The 27,346-nt window shown below is 45.7% G+C and overlaps 1 protein-coding gene across 1 annotated transcript in view; it reads left to right on the top strand.

Moving 5' to 3' along the window:
* PREX2 (phosphatidylinositol-3,4,5-trisphosphate dependent Rac exchange factor 2) overlaps positions 1–27,346 on the top strand; it is a 582,180-nt gene that overhangs the window by 288,106 nt on the left and 266,728 nt on the right. Inside the window, exon 12 of the mRNA XM_075353190.1 lies at positions 22,892–22,995. Coding sequence (XP_075209305.1) covers positions 22,892–22,995 — 104 coding nt within the window. The remainder of the gene's footprint in view (positions 1–22,891; positions 22,996–27,346) is intronic.

Here is a 27,346-nt window from a genome sequence, read left to right on the forward strand (position 1 = left end):
AACTGTTATTAATGTTCCCATGATGCGTCACCCTTCACTTGGTAAAGAATAATGGATCTATTAAATAACACTTGTTCAAATATTTTTGGTATCACGACAATGTTGATGACACATTTAGGTTAATTTTTTTTAAATAATGTAGTTTTAAATGTAATCTTAGAAAAAAAAAGGATTTTCTTAAAGGGAATTTGTCAGCATGATTTCACACACTGTATTGATTATATGAGAATGCATCTCTTTCAAAGACAAGTCCAGCAATAGTGTTACATGGCCAGTACATTCCTCCGTTACTGAGGGTATAGCGTATGAATTGATATGCAAATGAAGTCAAAGATCTAGATCAGTGTTTCCTAAACTCCAGTCCTCAGGGGCCCCAACAGCTCAAGTTTTCAGGATTTCCTTAGTATTGCACAGGTGAGAACAAAGGTGACAATTTTTGACGTCTTGATAATGATTTCATCACTTAGGCAATGCTAAGGAATTCCTGAAAACATGATCTGTTTGACTGACAGCCTCTATGCTGTGTGACTTCAGGCAAAGGAGCCTTGAGTCAAGGGCGCAGGGGGGTGAATAGATCTGGAGTGACAGAGGCATCAGATCTACCATAGTCCTTCAGCCTATTTTGAAAATCAATTCAAATACTGATTTCTCACTAACAGAGGAACAGACTAAACATGTAAGGCTATATGTGCATATTGCAGTTTTAACTGAACCAAAACTGCAATCAAAACTGCACCTTGTCACAGAGAGCCTGGAAATATAAAAAAACGCTTGTAATGATGGTGCGTTTTTGCCGCGGATTTGTTAATGCATTTTTAAAGGAGAAAGAAAATATGATAGGATAGGATACTTGATACATAGCTAGAATAAACAGATAGATAGAAAAAAATAGGCAGAAAGAATAGACAGAAAGAAAGATAATAAAAAAGAAAAAGATAAGAAGAAAGAACGAAAGAAAGAAAGAATAGATAATAAGAAAGAAAGAATAGATAATAAGAAACAACAGAATAGCCTGATAGAGGAATAGCTAGTTTGGCCAGCTGTTTTTTAATTATTTTTTTTTTAAAATGACGTGGGTCCCCCCCCCCCCCAAATTTTTTCATATCCAGGACAGGAACAGTAGCAGCTGCAGGCTGCAACCCTCAGCTGTCAGCTGTACCTTGGCTGGTTATGAAAAACAGAGGAGATCCCACATTTGTTTTTTTTTTTAATTATTTGATTTATTTAAAAAAATATAAATAAATAAATAATTATGTGAGTTCCCCCCATTAAAACCAGCAAACAACTGGGGGCTGATATTATTAAGGTGGGAAGACCCGTCGTTATTTCTCTCTTTTCAGCCTAACAATAGCAGCCCACAGATGCCCCAGAAGTAGCACATCCATAAGATTCCCGTTGCCCTGGTGCGGGGTCAATTGGGGTAATAAGGAGTTAATAACAGCCCACATCTGCTACTACGTCCTAGATTAGTGATGGCAGGCATCTATGAGATACCGCCATCACTAATCTGTAAGTGAAAGTAAATAAACACAAACAGCCCCAAAAAATCCTTTATTTGAAGTAAAAGTCAAATAGCACCCTCCAGATCCAAAGTAATCCATACAAGGTCCCACAACGCTTCCAGCACGGCTACATCTGACAATCACAGCGAGCGCCATAGTTCATGACAGCCCGAGAGAGAGAGGGACATGATTTGCATCACTTTACACAAATTTTTTTTGCATAATCACATTTACAAATGACCCTGAATGTCTCCATATTTTGCACTAATAAATGTTAACAAATCTGAAAAAACTTTATACAGATTGCAGAAATTGCCCATTAACATGACAAGTTTGATACTAGGGTTGAAGTGAGTACTAAATAAAGAAAAAAACTTCAAAGCCTAGCTCTTCTGACCAAACTTTGAAGGCTTAAAGGAACTCTGTCAGCAGGTTTTTTCTACCTCATCAGAGAGCAGGAAATGTAGGCAGAGAGATCCTGAATCCAACTATGCATCACCTAGGTTACTGGCTGTAGCTCTTCTCACAAAATCCGAATTTTTAGATTTATCCATGTAGCAGAGCTGAGAGAGCTGTCCCTGGCCACACCAGGCTCTCTATAGAGCTTGTACATTGACCGTGAGGTGTCAATCAGAGGAGAGGGTGTGCCGGACTGCCGTGTGCTGACATTGTAGTCTTAACAATGAGAAGTTCTGCTGCTTAAAGAAACAGCAAATAACTAACAGATCAGACCTTGACAAGACAGGTATCCTTGAATTCTGCATGCTGTCTTCAGCTTACATAGCAAAAACCTGCTGACAGATTCCCTTTAAACGCAAAAAGAACATCCTTTCATGAATTCTGTAGCATCAAATATTCTTCTATCTTCTGACATATCCTTGCTTACCTTTATTCTTCGCCCAATTTATCTTGACGTGTGGTGTAAAATTGCGAGTTAAAAAAACAGCCACATAATTTGTGATACTCTGTTAGGAGATTGATTTGTGACAAATTGGAGTCCTAAAAGTAAATTCAAGTAAAGTTAAAACTGGACTGGACACCTCTTTATGTGTGAGGTAGCACAATTCCATGACACAATTCATAACATTGAGAAATTTTATATTCTGGTTGTCTTAACTTTATCTAGAATTCTTTAAAGCAAAAAACACTTGTACTCTGTATTGAAATGACATCCGGAAGACATGGTTTAGTCAAGCAGATGACCTATAGACCTTAAATTGGCCAAAGATACATATATTTAATATATGATCCAGTTTGTGTACAATGAGAAAGCAGGATCTATATCCCTTAAAGCTGCTTTACACGCAGCGACATCGCTAGTGATGTCGCTGGTGAAAGCACCCGCCCCCGTCAGTTGTGCGTCACGGGCAAATCGCTGCCCGTGGTGCACAACATCGCTCGGACCCGTCACACGGACTTACCTGCCTAGTAACGTCGCTGTGGCCGGCGAACCGCCTCCTTTCTAAGGGGCCGGTTTGTGCGGTGTCACAGCGACGTCACAAGGCAGCCGTCCAATAGAAGCGGAGGGGCGGAGAGCAGCCGAAAGAAAGTGACACCCACCTCGTTGCTGGAGGACGCAGGTACGGTGTTGTTCCTCGTTCCTGGGGTGTCACACGTAGCGATGTGTGCTGCCTCAGGAGCGACAAACAACCTGCATCCTGCAACAACAACGATATTTAGGATTTGAACGACGTGTCAACGATCAACGATTAGGTGAGTAATTTTGATTGTTAGCAGTCGTTCGTATGTTTCACTTGCAACGACATCGCTAACAAGGCTGGATGTGCGTCACGAATTTCATGACCCCAACGACATCTCGTTAGCGATGTTGTTGCGTGTAAAGCCCCCTTTAGACTCACTGTTCCTGTGAGAGGAAAGCTAATTTAGCTTTTTCATGTTTAATATTTCCTAATGCTTGCATATTGCCATCATATAGATCAGTGCTTGTGCGGCTCACCGTCTAAATTCCCTATCTAAAATACATACAAAAGGGACAATTTTATAGGAAGCCACTTAACTAGAGATGAGCAATGTTCGAGGCTCGAGGTTCACCAAATTCATGTTCGAGTAATTTTGGGGGGTGTTCGAGACGTTTGACGAACTCGAGCTTTTTCCTAAAAGCTCGACAGTTCGAGTTACGTTCGAAAATGGTTTGAACACCAAAAACGTGGCTTTTCACAGTAAGGCTATGTGCACACGTTGCTGTCTGTATGCGTCCTGCGTCCCCAGCACAATCCCTCTCTCTTTCCTACTCACCGATCACGGGCGTTTCGCTGCATGGCTGTCACAAATCTCCAGCGGCATTTCCTCTTTTAAAAATGGCTGCTGCTTCATTATTCAATTCGTTATTCCGTTCTGTCCCCGCCCACCGGCGCTCATGATTGGTTGCAGTCAGACACGCCCCACGATGAGTGACAGCTGTCTTACTGCAACCAATCACTGCCGCTGGCGGGTGGGTCTATATCGTGCAATAAAATAAATGAAAAAAAAAAAATGCGGTTCCCCTATATTTCATACCAGCCAGGATAAAGCTGCAAGGCTGGAGGCTGGTATTGTCAGGATGGGGAGCTCCATGTTATGGGGAGCCCACGGCCCCAACAATATCACCCAGCAGCCGCCTGGAATTGCCGCATCCATTAGATGCGACAGTCCCGGGACTCCACCCAGCTCATCCCGAATTGCCCTGGTGCGGTGGCAATCGGGGTAATAATGAGTTAATCATGCCAGGCGTCTCCCTGAGACACCTTCCATGATTAAACTGTAAGTGAAAGTAAATAAACACACACAGCGAAAAATCCTTTATTTGGAATAAAAGACAAAAAATCACCTCATTTACCTTTTTATTAATCCCAGAACAACAATCCAGGTCCGAAGTAATCCACACGACACTGTCAGCTCTGCTACATGAAGATGCAGGGAGCGATCTATGCCCTCTCCACATAGCACTTGAACTGAACCGCGCTGTAATCTGAGACTTCAGTCTGCAATGCAAAAGTCAAGATTGCCAAATCTGCCTATGTTTTTCCATTAGAGCCAGTAGTTCAATGGTTAGAGTGCTTGACTCAGAAGCATTAGTTCACAAGTTCTAGCCCTGGTAAAAAATGTAATTTATTTTTAATTTTAAATTAGAATTATTTATTTATAATTGTAATTTAATTTAATTTAATTATGCACTGAGGGGAGGAGCCGGACATCAGCTGTGAGTCACACCTCTAAAATCGGAGCAGTACACGGAATGAGGCTGCATTGCTCTCTCTCTCTCTTTGTCTCTCTCAGTCTCTCAGTCTCAGTCTCTCTCAGGCTCTCTCAGTCTCTCTCTCTCTCTCTCAGTCTCTCTCTCTCTGTCTCTTTTAGTCTCTCTCTTTCTCTCTCTCTCTCTTTGTCTCTCTCAGTCTCAGTCTCTCTCTCTCTTTTTTCTCTCTCTTTTTCTCTCTCTCTTTTTCTCAGTCTCTCTTTTTCTTCTTCCCTCTCTATCTCTCTCTCTCTATTCTTTCTCTCTCTTCTCTCTCCTCTCTCTCTTTTCTCTCTCTCCTCTCTCTTTTCTCTCTCTCCTCTCTCTTCTCTCTCTCTGTCTCTCAGTCTCTGTCTCTCTCTGTCTCTCTGTCTCTCTCTTTCTCTCTCTCTTTGTCTCTCTCAGTCTCAGTCTCTCTCTCAATCTCTCTCTCCCTCCCTTCTTTTCTCTCTCTCTCTCTCTTTCTCTCTCTCTTTTTCTCAGTCTCTCTTTTTCTCTTTTTCCCTCTCTCTCTCCTCTTTCTTCTCTCTCTCTCAGTCTCTCAGTCTCTCTCTCAGTCTCTCTCTCTCTTTGTCTCTTTCAAATTCAAATTCAAATATGCTTTATTGGCAGGACGAAAATACAATTAGTGTTGCCAAAGCAAGAGAAATACAGTAAGTGTGGTGGGATGGGATCAGGGTTATGGGGAGTTGGGGGCACAATTTGGGCTCTGAAAGTCCATTTAGGGGCCCTATGTTCCCCTCAGCTTATGACATGTGGTGACATATTGGGCAGCGATCTCCACCATTGATTCCTCTTCCCCCAGTAGGAAGCGGAGTTTCATGTCCTCGTCCATGGATGGAAAGTCCGGGGTATGGGTGGTAAATTTCTGGAAGTGGGAGGCCCTCACTGCTGAATATTTGTCACATTGCAGCAGGAAGTGCGCCTTGTCCTCCAGAGCCCCCTGCTAGCAGTGATGGCACAGTCTCTTCTCTCGCTGCTTGTATGTCTGTCGGTGCCGCCCTTTTTCCACCTCTAAGCTGTGGGCAATCAGTCTGTACAGGCTCAGGGTCTGCCTGTCTTTGGGGTGGCGTAACCTTTCTAGATATGGGGCCAGAGTGTAGTCCCTCCGCAGTGACCGATAGATGGTGAGTGTCTGGGAGTTCTCTAATTCACTCTTCCAGTCCTCTAGGTATTGCATCTTTCAGCTCTCTGAAATCTCTTTTATTTGGGCTTTTGTCAGGGTGTGTTGCTGACTTTGGCTGTACTGGCTGCCGCAGTTCCTGGCTTGGTCTGGGCTCTGGCTCAGCAGGGCTTTATGATGGTAGGAGCTGGAGTTGCTGTTCTGTATGTGCGCCTGGTGTGATAGCGCCCTCTTGTGTATACTGAACCATAAGGGGGATCGGCCCAGCTCTGCCCAACAGGCTATGTTTGAGGTGCTCCGATGGACTTGGAGGAGATATTTACAGAACTCCATGTGGAAGACTTCAGTTGGGCTGGAATCCCACTTTGTGTGGTCTGGGTAGGTCACTGGGCCCATACCTCGCTGCCATATAGCAGTATAGGGTTGATGCTATTAAATATCTTGAGCCAGACTCTCACAGGTGGTTTGAGGTGGTACAGTTGTCTTGTTATGGCGTAGAAGGTTCTGCACGCTTTTCCTTTCAAGGCTTCTGCTGCTTGCTTGAGGCTCCCGTTATTGCTTAGTTCCAGACCGAGGTAGGTATAGCTGCTGGCTTGCTCCAGCGTGGTGCCATTTAATGTGAAGGAGGGAGAGTTTATGTTATTCTGGTTCCTCTTCTGAAACACCATGACTTTGGTCTTCTTTTGGTTGATGGGAAGCGCCCATGTGGTGCTGAATGTTCCAGTACTGCCAGGCTGTCTTGGAGGCCTTTCTCGGTTGGGGAGAGTAGCAGGAGGTCATCTGCGTACAGCAGGAACTTCACCTCTCGGTCATGCAGACTGAGGCCTGGAGTGGGGGAGGACTCTAGAGCTGTTGCTAGTCCATTTATATAGATGTTGAATAGAGTTGAGCTCAGACTGCAGCCTTGTCTGACCCCACGGCCCTGTCGGAAGAAAGCCGTCCTCTTAAGTCTCAGTCTCTCAGTCTCAGTCTCTCTCAGTCTCTCGCTCTCTCCCTCACCTTTTTCTCTCTCTCTTTCTCTTTTTCTGTCTCTCTTTTTCCCTCTCTCTCTCCTCTCTCCTCTTTTCTCTCTCTCTTCTCTCTCTCTCTTCTTTCTCTCTCTCATCTCTCTCTTTTCTCTCTCTCCTCTCTCTCTGTCTTTCAGTCTCTCTCTTTCTGTCTCTCTCTCAGTCTCTCTCTCTCTCTCAGTCTCTCTCAGTCTCTCTCAGTCTCTCTCTTTCTCTCTCTCCTCTCACAGTCTCTCTCTTTTTCTTTCTCTCTTTTTCTCTCTTTCTTTTTCTCAGTCTCTTTTTCTCTTTTTTCCTCTCTTTCTCTCCTCTCTCCTCTCTCTCTTCTCTCTCTCCTCTCTCTTTTCTCTCTCTCTCCTCTCTCTCAGTCTCTCTCAGTCTCTCTTTTTCCCTCTCTCTCTCCTCTCTCTTCTTTCTCTCTCTCTCTTCTCTTTCTCTCAGTCTCTCTCTCTGTTTTCTCTCTCTCCTCTCTCTCTGTCTCTGTCTCTCTCTCTGTCTCTCTCTGTCTCTTTCTCTGTCTCTCTCTCTTTTTCTCTCTCTTTCTCTCTCTCAGTCTCTCTCTCTCTCTTTTTCTCTCTCTCTCTCGCTCTTTTTCTCTCTCTCTTTTGCTCAGTCTCTTTTTCTCTTTTTCCCTCTCTCTTTCTCTCCTCTCTCTCTTCTCTCTCTACTCTCTCTCCTCTCTCTTTTCTCTCTCTCTCCTCTCTCTCTCTGTCTCTCTCAGTCTCTCTCTCTCTCTTTCTCTCTCTCTCTCTCTCTTTATCTCTCTCAGTCTCAGTCTCTCTCAGTCTCTCTCTCTTTTTCTCAGTCTCTCTTTTTCTCTTTTTCCCTCTCTCTCTCTCTCCTCTCTTCTCTCTCTCCTCTCTCTCTCCTCTCTCTCTTTTCTCTCTCTCCTCTTTCTCTTCTCTCTCTCCTCTCTCTCAGTCTCAGTCTCTCTCAGTCTCTCTCTCTTTTTCTCAGTCTCTCTTTTTCTCTTTTTCCCTCTCTCTCTCTCACCTCTCCTCTCTCTCTTCTCTCTCCTTTCTCTCCCTCTCTCTCTCTTTTTTATCTCTCTCTTTTCTCTCTTTTTTTCTCTCTCTTCTTTCTCTCTCTCTCTCTCTTTCTCTCTCTCTCTCAGACCTGTTGATGATCAGCTGATGCAGACACCTTACGGAATCAGCTGACATTATAAGTCAAGCGGTGAGGCCGGCTTTTTACTGCCCGGCCGGCTAAACTATCAGCTGATGCTGTCGGACAGGAGTCTGCACAGAAGTGTGTCGTTTTTTTTTTCTTGCACTGATGCATCATCTGATTGTATAAAAGCCGTTTATACAATCAGCTGCTGTGTCATGTGATTCAGGCCCTTGAACCTGACACATCATCTGATCGCTTTCCCTTCCAGCAAACCGATCAGATGATATTGGATCCGGATTGGACGGCGCGGGACCCTTGACCCAGGATTACTGCGGAGGGGGGTTCTTTATTTCAATAAAGATGGTTTCACTAATTGTGTTGTGTTTTATTTGTAATAAAAATATTTTTCTGTGTGTTGTGTTTTTTTTATCTGTACTAAAAATTCATGATGGCCATGTCTAATATTGGCATGCCACCATGAATTTCGGGCTTAGGGCCAGTTGATAATATACATCTAGCCCTAACCCCATTATTACCCAGCGAGCCACCCGTCACCAGGGCAGCTGGAAGAGTTGGATACAGCGCCAGAAGATGGCGCTTCTATGAAAGCGCCCTTTTCTGGGGCGGCTGTGGACTTCAATTCGCAGCAGGGGTGCCCAGAAAGCTTGGGCACCCTGAGCTGAGAATTCCAATCCCCAGCTGCCTAGTTGTACCTGGCTAGACACAAAAATTGGGCGAAGCCCATGTAATTTTTTTTTTAATTATTTCATGAAATTCATGAAATAATTAAAAAAAAAAAAGGGCTTCCCTATATTTTTTGCTCCCACCTGGGTACAAATAGGCAGCTGGGGGTTGGGAGCAGCCCGTAGCAGCCTGCTGTACTTGGCTAGCATACAAAAACATAGCGAAGCCCAAGTAATTTTTTTGGGGGCAAAAAACTCCTGCATACAGTCTTGGATGGAGTATGTTGAGCCTTGTAGTTCTGCAGCTGCTGTCTTTCTGTATGGAGGAGAGCAGACAGCAGCTGCAGAACTACAAGGCTCAGCATGCTCCATTCACTATTGTATGCAGGAGAGCACACAGCAGCTGCAGAGCTACAGACTCAGCATACTCCATCCAGGACTATATGCAGGAGTTGTTTGCCCACCAAAAAAATGACGTGGGCTTCGCCATATTTTTGTATGCTAGCCAGGTACAGCAGGCAGGTATGGCTGCCCCCAACCCCCAGCTGCCTATTTGTACCCGGCTGGGAACTAAAAAAATAGGGAAGCCTTTTTTTTAATTATTTCATGAATTTCATGAAATAATTAAAAAAAAAAATCGACATGAGCTTCGCCCCATTTTTGTGTCTAGCCAGGTACAACTAGGCAGTTGTATCCAACTCTTCCAGCTGCCCTGCAGCTGAGTGGCTTGCTGGGTAATAATGAGTTAATACTAGATTTGTTTTACTAGCTAGTATTAAGCCAGAGATTCTTAATGTCAGGCAAGTTTGACCCAGCCATTAAGAATCTCCAGTAAAGGGTTAAAAAAAGACACCACACAGAGAAAAAATACTTTAATAGAAATAAATACACAGACACACTTAGAGACTCCATGTTTATTACTCCCCGTCAGTCCTCCACGATCCTCCTCTTCTGTCTTCTTTCTCCTTCAACCCATGCAGCTCTGCTACATCAGACAGCGCTGCATGGGAGGAAGACACTGCTGCTTCCCGTGCAGTTTATTCACTCAGTGAGAGTGAGCAAAGGCTGCAGGCTGTAAGCGGTAACGTTACCGCTGACAAGCGGGTTACCATAGCAATGTTGCTCCGATCACGTGATTCCCGATGCCGCTGCGGGCTGTAAGCAGTGACATCACCGCTGACAGGCGGGTTACCATAGCAACGGTGCTTCGATCACGTGACTCCCGGTGCCGCTATTTACCGGCTTTGACAGCTAGTCCCTGCATGTGCGCTGACTCTGTAAAGAGCGCACACATGCAGGAACGGGGAGTCGACCATGTGCCAGAGCATTTCGCCAAGATGCTGGAACGATCACCGCATACCAGAGAGATGCAATGACAGGACCTAGCATGACGTCATAGCCATGTGACCAGTCTGTAGCCAATGAGATAATAGACACATGACTGGTCACATGCTTTTTTTGACGTCACGGAAGGTCCTATCATCAGTGCTGGTTACTGGGAGGACGCAGCGATTATCGGAAGGAAAAGCGGCGGGAGACAGAGTGCAGGACGTGTCGTGGGGACCTGTAAGTGTTATGGCAATGTTTATTAACTGTATGTGTACATTTATAATGTGTTTTTATGTGTTTGTGTTTGCCTGCCATTGGTTTCAATGTGGCTTGAGAGGTTCGTCGAATGGTTCATCGAACCGAACTCGAACGAGGCCTCCGTTCGACGAACCGAACTCGAGCCTTCAGAGGCTCGCTCATCTCTACACTTAACCTACTGTTATGTTTTTTTGAGTGTAGGAGGAAATTTTAAAACTGAGATAAAAATCACAGAAACACGGAGAGAATGTACAAACTCCATAGCTATGTCTTTTAGTTGAGCTCAGGCACCATTGCTAACCAATGAACCACTATGCAGTTTAAAAGCAGTAAAAATGGACCAGTTTTCAGCAAAACATTACTATGGTTCAGTTGCGGTTCCAACCTTTTTAAGCTACTTTCACACATCCGGTTTGAGTAGTGCGGCTCAATCCGGCTGGGAAACCTATGCAACGGATGCGGCGAAAACACTCCATCCTTTGCAAAAGTTTTTACATGCTGCCCATCCATTTTTTTCCGGTTGCGGCATGCTACTGAGCATGCGCAGTAGAAGAAACCGCATGCGGCGGCCGGATGCGTTTTTTTTTCCGCATCGCGCCGCATCCGGCGTCCATAGGCATGCATTGAAAAATGCGCCGCAGCGGCCGGATGCGGCGCGATGCGGTTTTTTTGCCGGAGCAAAAAACGTTCCAGGCAACGTTCCATCCAGCCGCGGCATCGGCTAAATCTGCCGCATGCGGCAAAAACCAGACCGAACGCAAGCCCATGCGGCACAATACGGCACTAATGTAAGTCTATGCAAAAAGTCCCACAAGCGGCGGCAAAAAAAACGTTTGCGGTTTTTCTACAGAGCGCCGTATTGTGCCGCAGAGCAAAAACCGGATGTGTGAAAGTAGCCTAAGTCTAACCAGTCATAAGCCCCAGTTCCCTGATTAAGTCCGAAGGATTAGGTGCAATACCAGTATATCTATAGAAGGAATCTAAAGCAATATACCCTGCCTATATGCCTCGAATCGAAAACTATCCATCCTCCAGCAGTTATACCTACACTGAATGCAACAAACAGCGGTATTAATAGGGAATAGGATAGATGTAGACCTGAGAAGGCCTTTAGGATTTAGATTGCACAAGGACTGTTATGCGAGCTTTACACGCTACGATATTGTTAATGAATTATCGTTGGGGTCACATTGTTTGTGACGCACATCCGGCGTCATTAACGAGATCGCAGCGTGTGACACTTAAGAGCGATCTTAAACAATCCCAAAAGAGGGCAAAATCGTTTGCCGTGGAGAGGTCGTACTGAAACAAAAAATCGTTTTCAGGATGTTAGCAATGTTGTTCCTCGTTCCTGCGGCAGCACACATCGCTATGTGTGACACCGCAGAAGCGACTAACATTTCCTTACCTGCCTCCACCAGCAATGCGGAAGGAAGGAGGTGGGCGGGATGTTTACGTCCCGCTCATCTCCGCCCCTCCGCTTCTATTGGCCGCCTGCCGTATGACGTCGCTGTGACGCCGCACGACCTGCCCCCTTAGAAAGGAGGCGGTTCGCCGGCTAGAGCACCGTCGCAGGGCAGGTAAGTCCGTGTGACGGGTGTTATATTTAATATATGATCCATTTTGTGTACAATGAGAAAGCAGGATCTATATCACTTAAGGCTGCTATACACGCAGCGACATCGCTAGCGATGTCGCTGGTGAAAGCACCTGCCCCCGTCAGTTGTTTGTCATGGGCAAATCGCTGCCCGTGGTGCACAACATCGCTCGGACCCGTCACACGGACTTACCTGCCTAGCGACGTCGCTGTGGCCGGCGAACTGCCTCCTTTCTAAGGGGGCGGTTTGTGCGGCGTCACAGCGACGTCACAAGGCAGCCGTCCAATAGAAGCGGAGGGGCGGAGAGCAGCCGAAAGAAAGTGACGCCCACCTCGTTGCTGGAGGACGCAGGTACGGTGTTGTTCCTGGAGTGTCACACGTAGCGATGTGTGCTGCCTCAGGAGCGACAAACAACCTGCGTCCTGCAACAACAACGATATTTAGGATTTGAAGGACGTGTCAACGATCAACGATTAGGTGAGTAATTTTGATTCTTAGCAGTCGTTCGTATGTTTCACACGCAACGACGTCGCTAACAAGGCCGGATGTGCGTCACGAATTCCGTGACCCCAACGACATCTCGTTAGCGATGTCGTTGCATGTAAATCCCCCTTTAGACTCACTGTTTCCTGTGAGAGGAAAGCTAATTTAGCTTTTTCATGTTTAATATTTCCTAATGCTTGCATATTGCCATCATATAGATCAGTGCTTGTGCGGCTCACCGTCTAAATTCCCTATCTAAAATACATGCAAAAGGGACAATTTTATAGGAAGCCACTTAACTAGAGATGAGCGATGTTCGGGGCTCGAGGTTCGCCAATTTCATGTTCGAGTGATTTTGGGGGGTGTTCGAGACGTTTGACGAACTCGAGCTTTTCCCTAAAAGCTCGACGGTTCGAGTTATGTTCGAAAATGGTTCGAGCACCAAAAACGTGGCTTTTCACAGTAAGGCTATGTGCACACGTTGCTGTCTGCATGCGTCCTGCGTCCCCAACACAATTCCTCTCTCTTTCCTACTCACCGATCACGGGGTCTCGCTGCACGGCTGTCACAAATCTCCAGCGGCATTTCCTCTTTTGAAAATGGCTGCCGCTTCATTATTCAATTAGTTATTCCGTGCTTTCCCCGCCCACCGACGATCATGATTGGTTGCAGTCAGACACGCCCCACGATGAGTGACAGCTGTCTCACTGCAACCAATCACAGCCGCCGGCGGGTGGGTCTATATCGTGCAGTAAAATAAATTAAAAAAAAAAAATGCGGTTCCCCCATATTTCATACCAGCCAGGATAAAGCCGCAAGGCTGGAGGCTGGTATTGTCAGGATGGGGAGCTCCACGTTATGGGGAGCCCACCACCCCAACAATATCACCTAGCAGCCGCCTTGAATTGCTGCATCCATTAGATGCGACAGTGCCGGGACTCCACCCAGCTCATCCCGAAATGCCCTGGTGCGGTGGCAATCGGGGTAATAATGAGTTAATCATGCCAGGCGTCTCCCTGAGACACCTTCCATGATTAAACTGTAAGCGAAAGTAAATAAACACACACAGCGAAAAATCCTTTATTTGGAATAAAAGACAAAAAATCACCTCATTTACCTTTTTATTAATCCCAGAACAACAATCCAGGTCCGAAGTAATCCACACGACACTGTCAGCTCTGCTACATGAAGATGCAGGGAGCGATCTATGCCCTCTCCACATAGCACTTGAACTGAACCGCGCTGTAATCTGAGACTTCAATCTGCAATTCAAAAGTCAAGATTACCAAATCTGCCAATGTTTTTCCATTAGAGCCAGTAGTTCAATGGTTAGAGTGCTTGACTCAGAAGCATTAGTTCACAAGTTCTAGCCCTGGTAAAAAATTTTATTTATTTTAAATTAGAATTATTTATTTATAATTGTAATTTAATTTAATTTAATTATGCACTGAGGGGAGGAGCCGGACATTAGCTGTAAGTCACACCTCTAAAATCAGAGCAGTTCACGGAATGAGGCTGCATTGCTCTCTCTCTCACTCTTTGTCTCTCTCAGTCTCTCAGTCTCAGTCTCTCTCAGTCTCCCTCTCTCTTTTTCTCTCTCTCTCTTTTTCCCTCTTTTTCTCAGTCTCTCTTTTTCTCTTTTTCCCTCTCTCTCTCCTCTCTCTTTAGCGATGTTGTGCGCCACGGGCAGCGATTTGCTTGTGTCACACAAACGTCGGGGGCGGGTACGCTCGCTAGCGATATCTGCACCGATATCGCAGCGTGTAAAGCCCTCTTTAACCTACATTCCCTGCCTAGATGCCTCTGATACACTATGACTTCTCCACCAGCTCTCCCCACACTAATTGCAGCTAAGCGTGTATTATTAGAAAATAGAGTAGACTAGAGTAATGCGGGCTTTAGACAAGACGAGCTATCGTGTGATGCATCGTCGGGGTCACGGTTTTCGTGACGCACATCTGGCATTGTTCACGACGTCGTCTCGTGTGACACCTCCAAGCGACGCAGTATCGCTCACAAATCGTGAGTCGTGTACTCGTCACTCAGTTTTAAAAAATTGTTTAATTAAAATGGCGTCGGTCGTTCATCGTACCCGGGGTAGCACACATTGCTCCGTGTGACACCCCGGGAACGATTTACACAGCTTACCTGCATCCCGCGGCTCCCGGCGGCTATGCGGAAGGAAGGAGGTGGGCGGGATGTTTACGTCCCGCTAATCTCCGCCCCTCCACTTCTATTGACTGGCGGCTGTTTGACGTCGAACGTCCCTCCCCCTTCAGGAAGTGGATGTTCGCCACCCACAGCGAGGTCGATCAGCAGGTAAGTACGTGTGACGGGGGTTTCACGACTTTGTGAGACACGGGCAGCGATTTTCCCGTGACACCCAAACGATGGGGGCGGGTACGATCGATCGTGAAATCGCGCGATCGGTCGACTTGTGTAAAGCAGGCATTAGCCCTGAAAAGGACTTTTGGGTTAACATAGCAGCAGCAAAGACCCCCTGCCTAGATGCCTGCAATACACTATTCCTTCTCCACCAGCTTCTCCCTATACTAATTGCAGCTGAGTTATATTATAAGAGAATATAATTGATTAGAATTAACCCTGAAAAAGACTTTTGGGTTAACATAGCAGCAGCAGCAAGGTCTCTAAGGCTACAATCCCTACCTTCATGCCTCTAATACACTTCCCCTTCTCCACCAGCTCTTCCTACACTAATTGCAGCTAGTAGGAATATTATTAGAAAATAGAATAGATTTGAATTAGCCTTGAAAATGACTTTTGGGTTAACGTAGCAGCTAGGTTTGTAAGGCTAGAATCCCTGCCTAGATGCCTCTAATACACTATCTCTCCTCTGGCAGCTTGTTCTACACTAAATGCAGATAAGGGCGGTATTATTAAAGAATTGATTTTTTACATAACTACAGTAAGGTTTTTAAGGCTAGAATCCCTGTCTACAAGTGTCTATTACACTATCCCTTCTCCAGCAGCTAGCCCTACACTAAATGCAGCTAAGAACAGTATTAATAAAAAATAGAATATTTTTTTATATTGCAGCAGCAAAGACTGTAAGGCTACAATCACTCTAATACACTGTCTCTTCTCCAACAAGCTCTAACTACACTCTTTCTGGGTGCAGTGTGTAGAGCATGGCGTCACCAAGACTTATATGGACCCAATGATGCAATGATGCAATGCAGCCGGCAAATCACAGTAATGCCAGTAGTCAAATTACCTATGGCATTACCATGATCCCCCCATGTTTAATGGCTGAGAAACAGCTGCAAAACATGTGAGGCATGAACTCAAGCATGGTGCCTGAACACCAGGATGCTCGATTGAGTACTGAGCAGTATCGAGCATGCTCGCCCATTTGTTTTTATTACGGATTGTTTAGATAAAATGATTAAACAATTCAGAATGCGTACTTTATCCAGAGCTAGTAAATATGCAAAAAAAGAGCCAATATTACTTAGTTGAACAAAATTAGTAAAACCTGGCTGATTTTTTCAAAAATAGATGTCCATCTCCAGAAATAAGTTTTTAAGAGCAAAGTATTACTATTGCTTTTTACAATCCCCAGACGCTGTACACATGAATCAAAATGAACTTTTTTTGCTTGCCAATGCAATTTTTGGTATTATGATTGACAATGATGGTAATAAGCTGGAGTCTTCTAGAGCGAAATGCGGTGATCATTTCTCTAGTACTCTGGTTTTCAGCAAGTCATTCTTTCTAATGTGGAAAGCCTTGATTTGGTGAATGCTGTAGTACATGACATGCTATTAACAGCTGGAAGAAATAACTGCCAGCGATCAAAGTATTTCTTAGCGGATGTAGGTCAGCATGTTGTGAGCAGCTTTGTTTTGTTATATCATTGTTGCTGCAGTCGGTATATCAGTAGAAAATCTGTGTCCTGCCCAGGAATAATACACGGCGGCCGGTCGACTGACACCAAGTGGATGTTTTGACTTAGAATAGATGAACTCTGGCTTCTGATCCCAAGTATACTTCTGGTTTTAAATATGTTGAGATCAAGTATTAATAAATTAAACAGCAGTAAATCTGTACTTAGAATTTCCTCAGGTATCTTACTACTTTGTTATATCCATTCAATACTAAATTCAATGCTAATGTCATCATAAATGGTACATTCTCTAATTGGGCTATAGTCAGCAGTGGGTACCGCAAGGATCTGTGCTAGGACCAATTCTTTTAATCTCTTTATTAATGACCTTGTGGATGGGATTGATAGTGTCGCGGGCGGGGAGGAGGGTGTCAGCACACTACGCTCACCCCTTCTGCTCGGGTCCGGCGGCTGCTGCTCAGTGGTGGCTCGAGCGGTGGGCCGGATCCCGGGGGTTCTCTCGAGCGACACTCCTCGCCCGTGAGTGAAAGGGGGTTGTTGGGTGTGGGAATTGTTTATTGTCCGTGACGCCACCCACGGTTGTGGTGATTTCACCACCGCTGCTCAATATGGGGATCCCGGGGATGGTGATGCGGAGCAGCCAGGTGTTATGTTGCCCCTCCGTGGGTAGAGGTTGGTGATCCCGGGGCCCGGTGATGGTTTGGGAGGTGCAGGGCCTGGTGGGCGCAGGGACGCGGGGGCAGCGCTGTGCCTTGCGGCACTGTGGTACTCACTCAGCCTGAGACGTTGACACAGTTTTACGGTAAACCACACGGCTGGAAAGACGGTTCCCACGGACGGCTGCACTTGCTCTCCCAGTAGGTGACGGTGATGTCCCTTTTCCTTGCACCTTTGTTCTATGTTGGTAGCGATGGGTTCCCACCGGTAACCCGCTCCCCAGCTTCAAGCTGGGCCGGAGGAGCTCTACTCTTTGCCCGCAGGCGCTGGCCCTGAGAGACTGGTGCCTTGGCGGTGGAGGTGTCTCTCCTACTCTGGTTGGACTGTTGCCTTCAATCGGGACTTGGTTGTTGGGGGATCTACGTCCCCTTCACTGACGGATTTGGCAAATTATGGCGACTCCTAGCCTTGCCAGGGTCCGAGAGGCCCCTGCCCTGGTGCTGACTGTCCTTCGGTACACTGCTCCAGACCGCCGGGCCACTACCCGTCCTCGGTCCTTCCAGGAATTTCCACACGGTCCCCCTCCAGACAGTCACCGCCGTTGCTGACCTTGCTGACCTGTCCTGCACACAGCTGGACTACTTCAGGCTTTCTTTCCGTCACCACTCTTGCTTCCCTCCTTTACCACTTTACTTTCTGTTTACTCCTTCACTTAGCTGTTTACTCAAGCCCTGCCTGGGCTACTCTCTTGTTACTCCTTCATGTCCCTCCTGGACTCAACTGCCTGGTTTCTCCCGCCTCCCGAGCTGTGAACTCCTCGGTGGGCGGAGCCAACCGCCTGGCCCACCCCCTGGTGTGAATCATCAGCATCTGGAGGAAGGCAACAAGGATTTTTGGTTAGCTTTAGTGTTCCTAACTGGGATGTAGGGTGTGGTGGTGTGTGACCTGTGTCCCCTGGCTTGCCCAGGGCGACACAATAGTAAAGTGTAAAGCGGGCTTTACACGCTACGATATTTCTATCAAATGCTAGCAATATCGTACGTAAAAGCACCCGCCCCCGTTGTGGATGCGATATCGTGTGATCGCTGCCGCAGCGAACATTATTGCTACGGTAGCGTCATACTCATTTACCTGGTCGGCGACGTCGCTGTGACTGCCGAAGAATCCCTCCTTCAAGGGGGAGGTGCGTTCGGCGTGACGTCGACGTTACCGCAACGTCACTAAGCGGCCGGCCAATCAAAGCAGAGGGGCGGAGATGAGCGGGACGAACATCCCGCCCACCTCCTTCCTTCCTCATTGTGGGCGGGATGCAGGTAAGGTGAGGTTCCTCGCTCCTGTGGTGTCACACACAGCGATGTGTACTGCCGCAGGAACGAGGAACAACATCTATAAACAACCATTAACAATTTTTGTTTTTAGGACGACCTCTCCATGGTAAACAATTTTCACCACTTTGGAGGACGTTTAAGGTCGCTGGTAAGTGTTACACGCTGCGATACCGTTAATGACGCCGGATGGGTGTCACTAACGTCGTGACCCCGATGATAAAACATTAACGATATCGTAGCGTGTAAAGCCCCCTTTAGTCTTTGCTGATGACACCAAACTATGTAGGATATTAAAAACGGACCTTGATAGTACAAAATTACAATGTGATCTGGAGAAGATGTCAGAATGGGCAGATACTTGGCAAATGAGATTTAAATTGATAAATGTAAAGTAATGCACCTAGGACGAAGTAATGCTATACAGTCAGGGCCAGAAATATTTGGACAGTGACACAAGTTTTGTTATTTTAGCTGTTTACAAAAACATGTTCAGAAATACAATTATATATATAATATGGGCTGAAAGTGCACACTCCCAGCTGCAATATGAGAGTTTTCACATCCAAATCGGAGAAAGGGTTTAGGAATCATAGCTCTGTAATGCATAGCCTCCTCTTTTTCAAGGGACCAAAAGTAATTGGACAAGGGACTCTAAGGGCTGCAATTAACTCTGGAGGCGTCTCCCTCGTTAACCTGTAATCAATGAAATAGTTAAAAGGTCTGGGGTTGATTACAGGTGTGTGGTTTTGCATTTGGAAGCTATTGCTGTGACCAGACAACATGCGGTCTAAGGAACTCTCAATTGAGGTGAAGCAGAACATCCTGAGGCTGAAAAAAAAGAAAAAATCCATCAGAGAGATAGCAGACATGCTTGGAGTAGCAAAATCAACAGTCGGGTACATTCTGAGAAAAAAGGAATTGACTGGTGAGCTTGGGAACTCAAAAAGGTCTGGGCGTCCACGGATGACAACAGTGGTGGATGATCGCCGCATACTTTCTTTGGTGAAGAAGAACCTGTTCACAACATCAACTGAAGTCCAGAACACTCTCAGTGAAGTAGGTGTATCTGTCTCTAAGTCAACAGTAAAGAGAAGACTCCATGAAAGTAAATAAAAAGGGTTCACATCTAGATGCAAACCATTCATCAATTCCAAAAATAGACAGGCCAGAGTTAAATTTGCTGAATGAAGCCAGCTCAGTTCTGGAAAAGTATTCTATGGACAGATGAGACAAAGATCAACCTGTACCAGAATGATGGGAAGAAAAAAGTTTGGAGAAGAAAGGGAACGGCACATGATCCAAGGCACACCACATCCTCCGTAAAACATGGTGGAGGCAACGTGATGGCATGGGCATGCATGGCTTTCAATGGCACTGGGTCACTTGTGTTTATTGATGACATAACAGCAGACAAGAGTAGCCGGATGAATTCTGAAGTGTACCGGGATATACTTTCAGCCCAGATTCAGCCAAATGCCGCAAAGTTGATTGGACGGCGCTTCATAGTACAGATGGACAATGACCCCAAGCATACAGCTAAAGCTACCCAGGAGTTCATGAGTGCAAAAAAGTGGAACATTCTGCAATGGCCAAGTCAATCACCAGATCCTAACCCAATTGAGCATGCATTTCACTTGCTCAAATCCAGACTTAAGACGGAAAGACCCACAAACAAGCAAGACCTGAAGGCTGCAGCTGTAAAGGCCTGGCAAAGCATTCAGAAGGAGGAAACCCAGCGTTTGGTGATGTCCATGGGTTCCAGACTTAAGGCAGTGATTGCCTCCAAAGGATTCGCAACAAAATATTGAAAATAAAAATATTTTGTTTGGGTTTGGTTTATTTGTCCAATTACTTTTGACCTCCTAAAATGTGGAGTGTTTGTAAAGAAATGTGTACGATTCCTATAATTTCTATCAGATATTTTTGTTCAAACCTTCAAATTAAACGTTACAATCTGCACTTGAATTCTGTTGTAGAGGTTTCATTTCAAATCCAATGTGGTGGCATGCGGAGCCAAACTCGCGAAAATTGTGTCACTGTCCAAATATTTCTGGACCTAACTGTAGCTGCATATGCCATTTAATGGAAATAAACTTGGATCTGCAGAACAGGAGAAAGAGTTGGGTATTCTGGTTACAAATAAGCTGAGCAGCAGCACTCAATGTCAAGCAGCAGCTGCAAAAGCAAACAAGATATTAGGGTGTATAAAAGGAGAGATTAGATCCTGTGATCCCAACGTATTGTTACCCCTCTATAAATCACTTGTAAAGCCACATCTGGAATATGGGATCCAGCTTTGGGCACCACATTTTAAAGAGGATATTCAGAAGTTAGAGTCAGTTCAAAAGCAGGAAACTAGACTATTACAGGGAATGGAAGGCCTCCCATACAATGAGAGGTTGGAAAAGTTAGGTTTCTGTAGCTTCGAAAAAAAATATCTCAGAGGAGATCTGATTTATATGTACAGTATAAATACATGTGTGGTCAATACAAAGGACTGGCACATGACATATTTCTTCCAAAGACGATACTAAGGACCAGGGAACACTCACTGCGAGTGGAAGAAAGGCGATTCCGGCAGCTAAATAGGAAAGGATGCTTTACAGTTAGAGCAGTCAGACTGTGGAATACCCTACCACAAGAGGTAGTGTGACTCCCTGGCCGGGCCACGTAGTCACAGATAGGACACCGTTCCCTAACAGGTGACAGCAGCCAAACACATAAAACCCTAGTTACCTCCCTGAGTGCTTGATGGACACACCAGGGGGCGGAACCAGGCGGTTGGAAGACGCCCACCGAGGAGTCTCAGACAGCCTGGGGTGGGAAAGTTTAGTTCTGTTCTAGAGTTCGTCTAAATGTCAAGTGGAGAGGTGTGTGGGCTGGAGCTGTGTGCAGCTCCAGCAGAGGAAGGACCCAAACTGAAGCGGTGCCAGGGTAGGAGCCCTGGTACTGCTGGCTAGGGGGCAGACGGCGGTCTCCGTCTGCAGGAGCTGGGAAGACAGCTCGGTGGAACCGTGGTGGACGGGGACAGGATAGTGGCCCACTGATACCAACCCGGGGAACTGACTCGGAAACCGGAGCACAAAGGGGGGTTCTCAGACCCTGAAGCTAGGTCCAAAAGCTACTGGGGGCTAGCAATTCACTGATTGCGGCCAGGACTAGAGGTCCTGTCCCACCCAAAGTCCCGACTGAAGGCAACAGCCCAACGAGGGGGATAGAAAGCCACCGCCCCGGCTCAGAGATCCCACGGGCCAGCGTCTGCGGGCGAAGGGCTCCTCAGGCAACCAAAAGCCAGGAGCAGACTCCTGAAGTTGCAAGCGCAGGTAGTCCATCATCACAAACAGGTGCGGGAGAAAAACAGAGAGCACCAACCGGGTGGGGGACCAGACTGCAGCCGGCTACGGGCACTGACCACCATCACCTTGGTTTACCAGAGACTCGTGTGTTTACTAATAGTGAGAACATCAGTGCCCTCTGGCCGCCCATCTCCCTGCACCACCAAACACCCCCAATGGGTCCCGGGGCCACCATCCCTGTCCACGGAGGGGTTAACAACTTGCTGCGCAACATCTGCCCCGGGTGCCCCGTAACTGCAGGGGTAGTGTCCACCTTCACCACATCCCGTGGGTGGCGTCACAAACTTAGCACGGCTCCGGCCGTACACCTACGTCCCCAAACCGCAAACTCCTTTTTGATTGACCTGACCACAGGACCCCGGGTCCGGAGACCCTCGAGTCACCCACTGAAGGTCCGGATCCGAGCGGCTCTGCTGCCGAGCACGGGGCGGTACAGTAGTAATTGCAGATAATATATCAGCTTTTTAAAAATGGCTGGATGATTCCCTCAGTACACACATTATAGGTTATAAATAATTTAGTGAGAAAAATATATAATTGGTGGAGGAAGGGTGAACTAGATGGACCCAGGACTTTTTTCAACCTGTTTAACTATGGTAGGAAATTGCTGCTTATGTAATTTGTTACCAAATGTTAGTACAGGCTTTAAAAACAACAATTAAAAAAAACAGTGCCACATTTGTTATCAGGTTGTGTTTGGTATTGGAGCTCTATTCCATTCATATCAGTATACAGGTGTTACAACACTACACATAAACTGTTGACAGATTTTGTTTTTGAAGGAAGCATCCATGTTTTTCTGATGTTGTACAACCCCTTAGGCATCCCCAAAAGTTGTGACCCCATTAAAAAAATCTAAAATACAGTGCCCATCTGTTTATTGAAATGGGCTGCAAATAGCTGATGAGTGGGGTTGTCAGGTATAGGACCCTAGCAATCATATTGATGATCTATCTTAAGGAGTGATCATCAATGCATACATCCTGCACAACCCTATTAAGCCAGTGCATTCAATATACTTTCCCGGCAATCAGAGACCTTCATCTCTGCATTTACAACAATAGAGTGCCAAATCTGCCATAGCGGCACACCCAAGCCTCGACATAGAATCCTAACTTTGAGGTTTTTAGCATCATCTCCCATATGGAGGAGTTCAGAACCATAGCTGTTCATGCCTCTGCCTCAGTCCAAGGATGAAAAACAACAAGATGAGTGTGAAATGTTCAGATTGGGACCAATCATAGCTTTACTATGGGATGTTGGACACATACTGAAGAACCAGGGAACATACACAGGCAGAGAATTCACTAGGATAGGTTCCAAACCTACTAATATGAAAACTGTCTTCTTTTTTTAGTTACAGATAAACACCAGTTTAAATCGGAGCAGTTGTTATATAGATTCCGGTATGATGATGGGACTTACTATCCAAGGAATGAAATGCAGGACGTGATATCCAAGGTAATATTGGTAAATATTAATAAACAGATACAAACTGTTACATTGTATTAAAGTATTCATCATTCAGGCATCAATCTATATCAAGAGATATAAAACATAAAAACAATCAAAAGCAGCACATTGGTAGGGACTGAGTGCCAACCTTCAGGCCCCCTGCTCCGCACCTTCAAATAATATTATAAGAAAATAGGCAGCGCTCCAACATACATATAGAAATGACAGTACAGTGATTCACACACACACACACACACACACACACACTGCTCTGATATAGGTAAACAAAGTCACCTCCACTTTGTCATGTATTTCTGTAGGGCGGTTGACCTTCTTTCTACTATATTTAGAGATAGATGGATAGTTAGAGAGATAATAGTTAGATAAATGATAGCAGCGTCGGACTGGCTACCGGAGGAATCTCCAGTAATGCCAGGCTTGGATTCAGGTACCTGCATTGCACTCTGGAGCTCTCACCTGAGCTCCAGAGGGCAGCCTAGACTGAACCGCGAGTGCCGAGTGATTGATTCCCCGGTGATTGCGGCTCAGTTCATGACAGCTGCAGACAGACCAGTCTGATCTACGGAGTTCAGGTGAGAGCACCGGAGATCACCCCGGCCTGTCTACAGCTGACATGAACTGAACCGCAATCACCAGGGATTCAATCACTCAGCGCTCGCGGTACAGTCTAGACTGCACTCTAGAGCTCAGGTGAGAGCTCCGAAGAGCAATGCAGGTACCTGAATCCAAGCCTGGCATTACTGGAGATTCCTCCGGTAGCTAGTCCGATGCTGGATGATAGGTAGAGAATCCGGCTGACACAGGCAGAGCTGCAAGCCCAGAGTGGACAGACTGTGCCAGCACTGTGACCTGGAGGCCCTGGAGAATTACACCCACTTCCCGCTAAACTGCACCAAATACTCAGCAGTGAGGGACACTCATGTCAGGAGACTCTCAGATCTCTTCCTGGATTTCTGCTCCATGAAGGATGAAGTAACAACAGATATCCTGCTGGGGGAAGAAGAGAGTGCAGTGGAGATAGCAGCGGGGTATGTGAGCGAATGTCATAGACTTCGAGAAAGAGACTATAATATGCCATGGGTTAACATTGCTCCACTCTGGATGTTCCCCCAATTCATCGTTCCTACAGTCTCTATCTATCATCCGGACAGTCCCAGTCCCTATTGTACACTTGCTTTGGAAAAACTAATGTGTATTTAGTCCTGCCAATAAAGTTTCTTTGAATTTAATTGATAGATAAGATAGATAGATAATAGTTAAATAGATAGATTGACAATAGATAGATAGATAGATAGCAGCCACTGATTGAATGTTCTCACTATGTCAGGGATACAGCTGTCAATCAGAGGTGGGAGGGTGGGACCGTCTGACATTGGGGATAGGTTGCCTCCTTGCTGACACAGTCCTCAACCAATGCTGGAACTTTTCTGCAATTATTTCATAACACCTATATATATAAAACATGAAGATAACCCAATGAGAAACATTAAAGTATAAAAATGCAAACTTTACCGAAAATTCATAAAATTAAAAGCTGAGAATAAAAACAAATATAAAATGAGTCCACATGGCATGATAACATGGACCAGCCAGAAAAAGTCCTAGTTACTATAAGTTGGCCATAATTCAGGTGCCTTGTAAACTTTGACTTTATGAAATTCGTATCTAGACAAATAAGTGACACTCTGCTTTAACCGGGGTCTGTTACTACTTTATGCTGCCTTTAAGAGGGAAAATAGCAATATTGGCAACCCAGAGTCGCAGCATGACCCTCTAATGAATGACAAAGTGGACTCAGATTCCCAGGTAGCCTATAGACCTCAACCCTAATCTATAGCTCTGCAATAATAGAAGATAACAAAGAAACAAAACATCAAATATAACTTTGAATGACAAACTGGACATGCATATTAAAAATGGAAGTAGGTCAAAAGCATTGGCGGTAAATACGATCAGTGCAAGCAGCATAACAATGAGTAACTTCATTCATAACATGTCATGTCTAACCTTGCACAACTGGGACCAATTCTAAAAAAACACCATATTTTTCAGACTCTAAGATGCATTGGACCATAAGACACACCTAGGTTTTAGAGGCTGGAAATGAGAAAAAATAATTTTAAGGAAAAATGTGGCAATCACATTGTTATGGGGGATCTGCTGCTGACACGTTTATGGGGGTAATGTCCCCCAATTCTGTACCAATGTCCAAAATACCCATTCTGGGTATCTTTGACCCCAATCTTGGTATATATGATTCCCATCCTGCACCCACCTTGATATATATTCCTCCTGTTATGCTGCATACATAAAAAAAATAAACAATTCTACACACGTTTCGTCTACTCCCCCTGTGCGTGATGGACAGTGAATGATGTCAATGCCATCAGCCCCCAGTTAAACACTGACATCAGCTGCTGGCTAATTCAAAACTAATATTCACTATTCCCCATGCCCGGCAGCAGTGAATATTCATTTTGTTTAATAGCAGACACATGTGAGCAGCCCAGTCACTGCAGTAAGTCGGTGGCTGGGGAGATCAGTGTATCCGCTATTAAAGAAAGTGAATATTCACTGCTCCCTTCGCCCATGACCTCACTCACACCTCGGCACCGGTTTCCTTCAGTGTTGAGTTTGGAGCGGGATTATGAGAGTGGGGACCACTGAATATTCCTTTTCTTTAATAGCGGCACCTGTGTTCTCTTTAGCAGCCGGATTCCTGCATCGGCAAAACTACTGTTGCCTCCTGTGACCACAGTGAGCCAAGCACATCCGGACTATAACACCCCCCCCCCCCCATGTTCCTCCCAAATCTTGGGAGAATGAAGTGCGTCTTATAGTCTGCAAAATACGGTATCCAAAGGTGGCTTGGGTCTCGCGTAACATAACAATCTCCTATGAGCCCAGGGAGAGTGAATGCCGACACCGCTGGGATGGAGGAGAGTATAAGCTTTTTCATTTTAACAAGAGCAAACATCTGGAATGAGAAAGGGTTGTTCAAGTAGTGGACAGTCCCTTAATCTTGAAAGTAAAAAGAGTAATTACAATGTGTCCTCATTTATAGGGGGTCTAGGGCTATGTTCATACAGGGTGTTTTTGCTCAGGTTTTTTCTACAGCAAAACCTCAGGTTTTGCCAGGAAATAGCCTGCGGTTTTTGCAGTGGTTTTGCACTTCGTCATTGATTTGTATAAGTTAAAAATCTTGGTTAAACGGTGGTAAAATCGCAGCAAAACCTTGGTAAAAACACTGAAATAATTGACATGCTCATTCTTCCAAAGACGCAGCACAAACCAATATTGTAGACAAAACTGTCAGGGAAAAACTGCAGGTGTTTTGTGTGTGTGCATGAGACCGGATGTACACAGTGAGCCAAGACAGCACAGCTCTAGGCCTCTTTCACACGTCCTTGTCTCCGGTACTTATTTGGTCCGTTTCCTCATGTACCGGAGACACGGGCACACATAGACCCATTAAAATCAATGGGTCTGCGCTCACGTGCGTGTTCTGCCATGAACCATGTGTACGTGTGGAGCATACGTGTGTCCGTGTGCTCCACATGTCAACATGTCCGTTTTTCTCCAGCATCACGGGTGTCACATGGAACGCAAACGGACCACACGGAGGTGATCTGTGTGGCATGCGCCGGAGAAAACACACGTGTTTGAGAAAAAAAAAAAACTTTACTCACCTTCTCCAGCCCTGCTGTCTCTGCCGCTGCTGTCACTTGCTTCCGACCTCCGCTCATTATGCTCATTGCACATTCACTTCATTGCGGCCGGAAGCTGCAGCAGCGGGGAGTCGGCAGGACCGGAGACCGAAGATCAGCACCACGGACAGCGACGCCAGGGACAGGTGAGCAGAAAGTTCCCGTTCTCCGTGTGTCATCACGGATAACACACGGAAAACACACGTAGGCCATAAACACGGCTCATGGAGGGCAAAACGCACCTCTGACACGTCCGTGAAGAACGTGCGTAGTTTTTCACGGACGTGTGAAAGAGACCCTAGTGGCTATTTCCAAACACTGCTTCTCTGCTCCCATTCAATTTAATTGAAAATCATAACGCCGCACTGCCCCTTTAAGACAACAGAATGTGTCCATTGCATCCGAAAGCATGTTCACTTCATTCTATGTAATGTCCCCTACAATACACTGACCTCAGACTGTTTTCTTGCTATACTGTGTACACAAATCATAGACCAGGTGTAAAGTAATAGGGATATTATGCGCCCACCTGCTTTTCTGCACTTCAGCATCTTTATGTTAAGATGTTTCTGGGGAAATAATCTGATAACATCTGGTGTGTTACAGTCATTTCCATAAAAAATGCAAGC

This window comes from Anomaloglossus baeobatrachus, chromosome 6 (genome assembly GCF_048569485.1).
Source record: "Anomaloglossus baeobatrachus isolate aAnoBae1 chromosome 6, aAnoBae1.hap1, whole genome shotgun sequence".
NCBI classification, from domain to species: Eukaryota; Metazoa; Chordata; class Amphibia; order Anura; family Aromobatidae; genus Anomaloglossus; species Anomaloglossus baeobatrachus.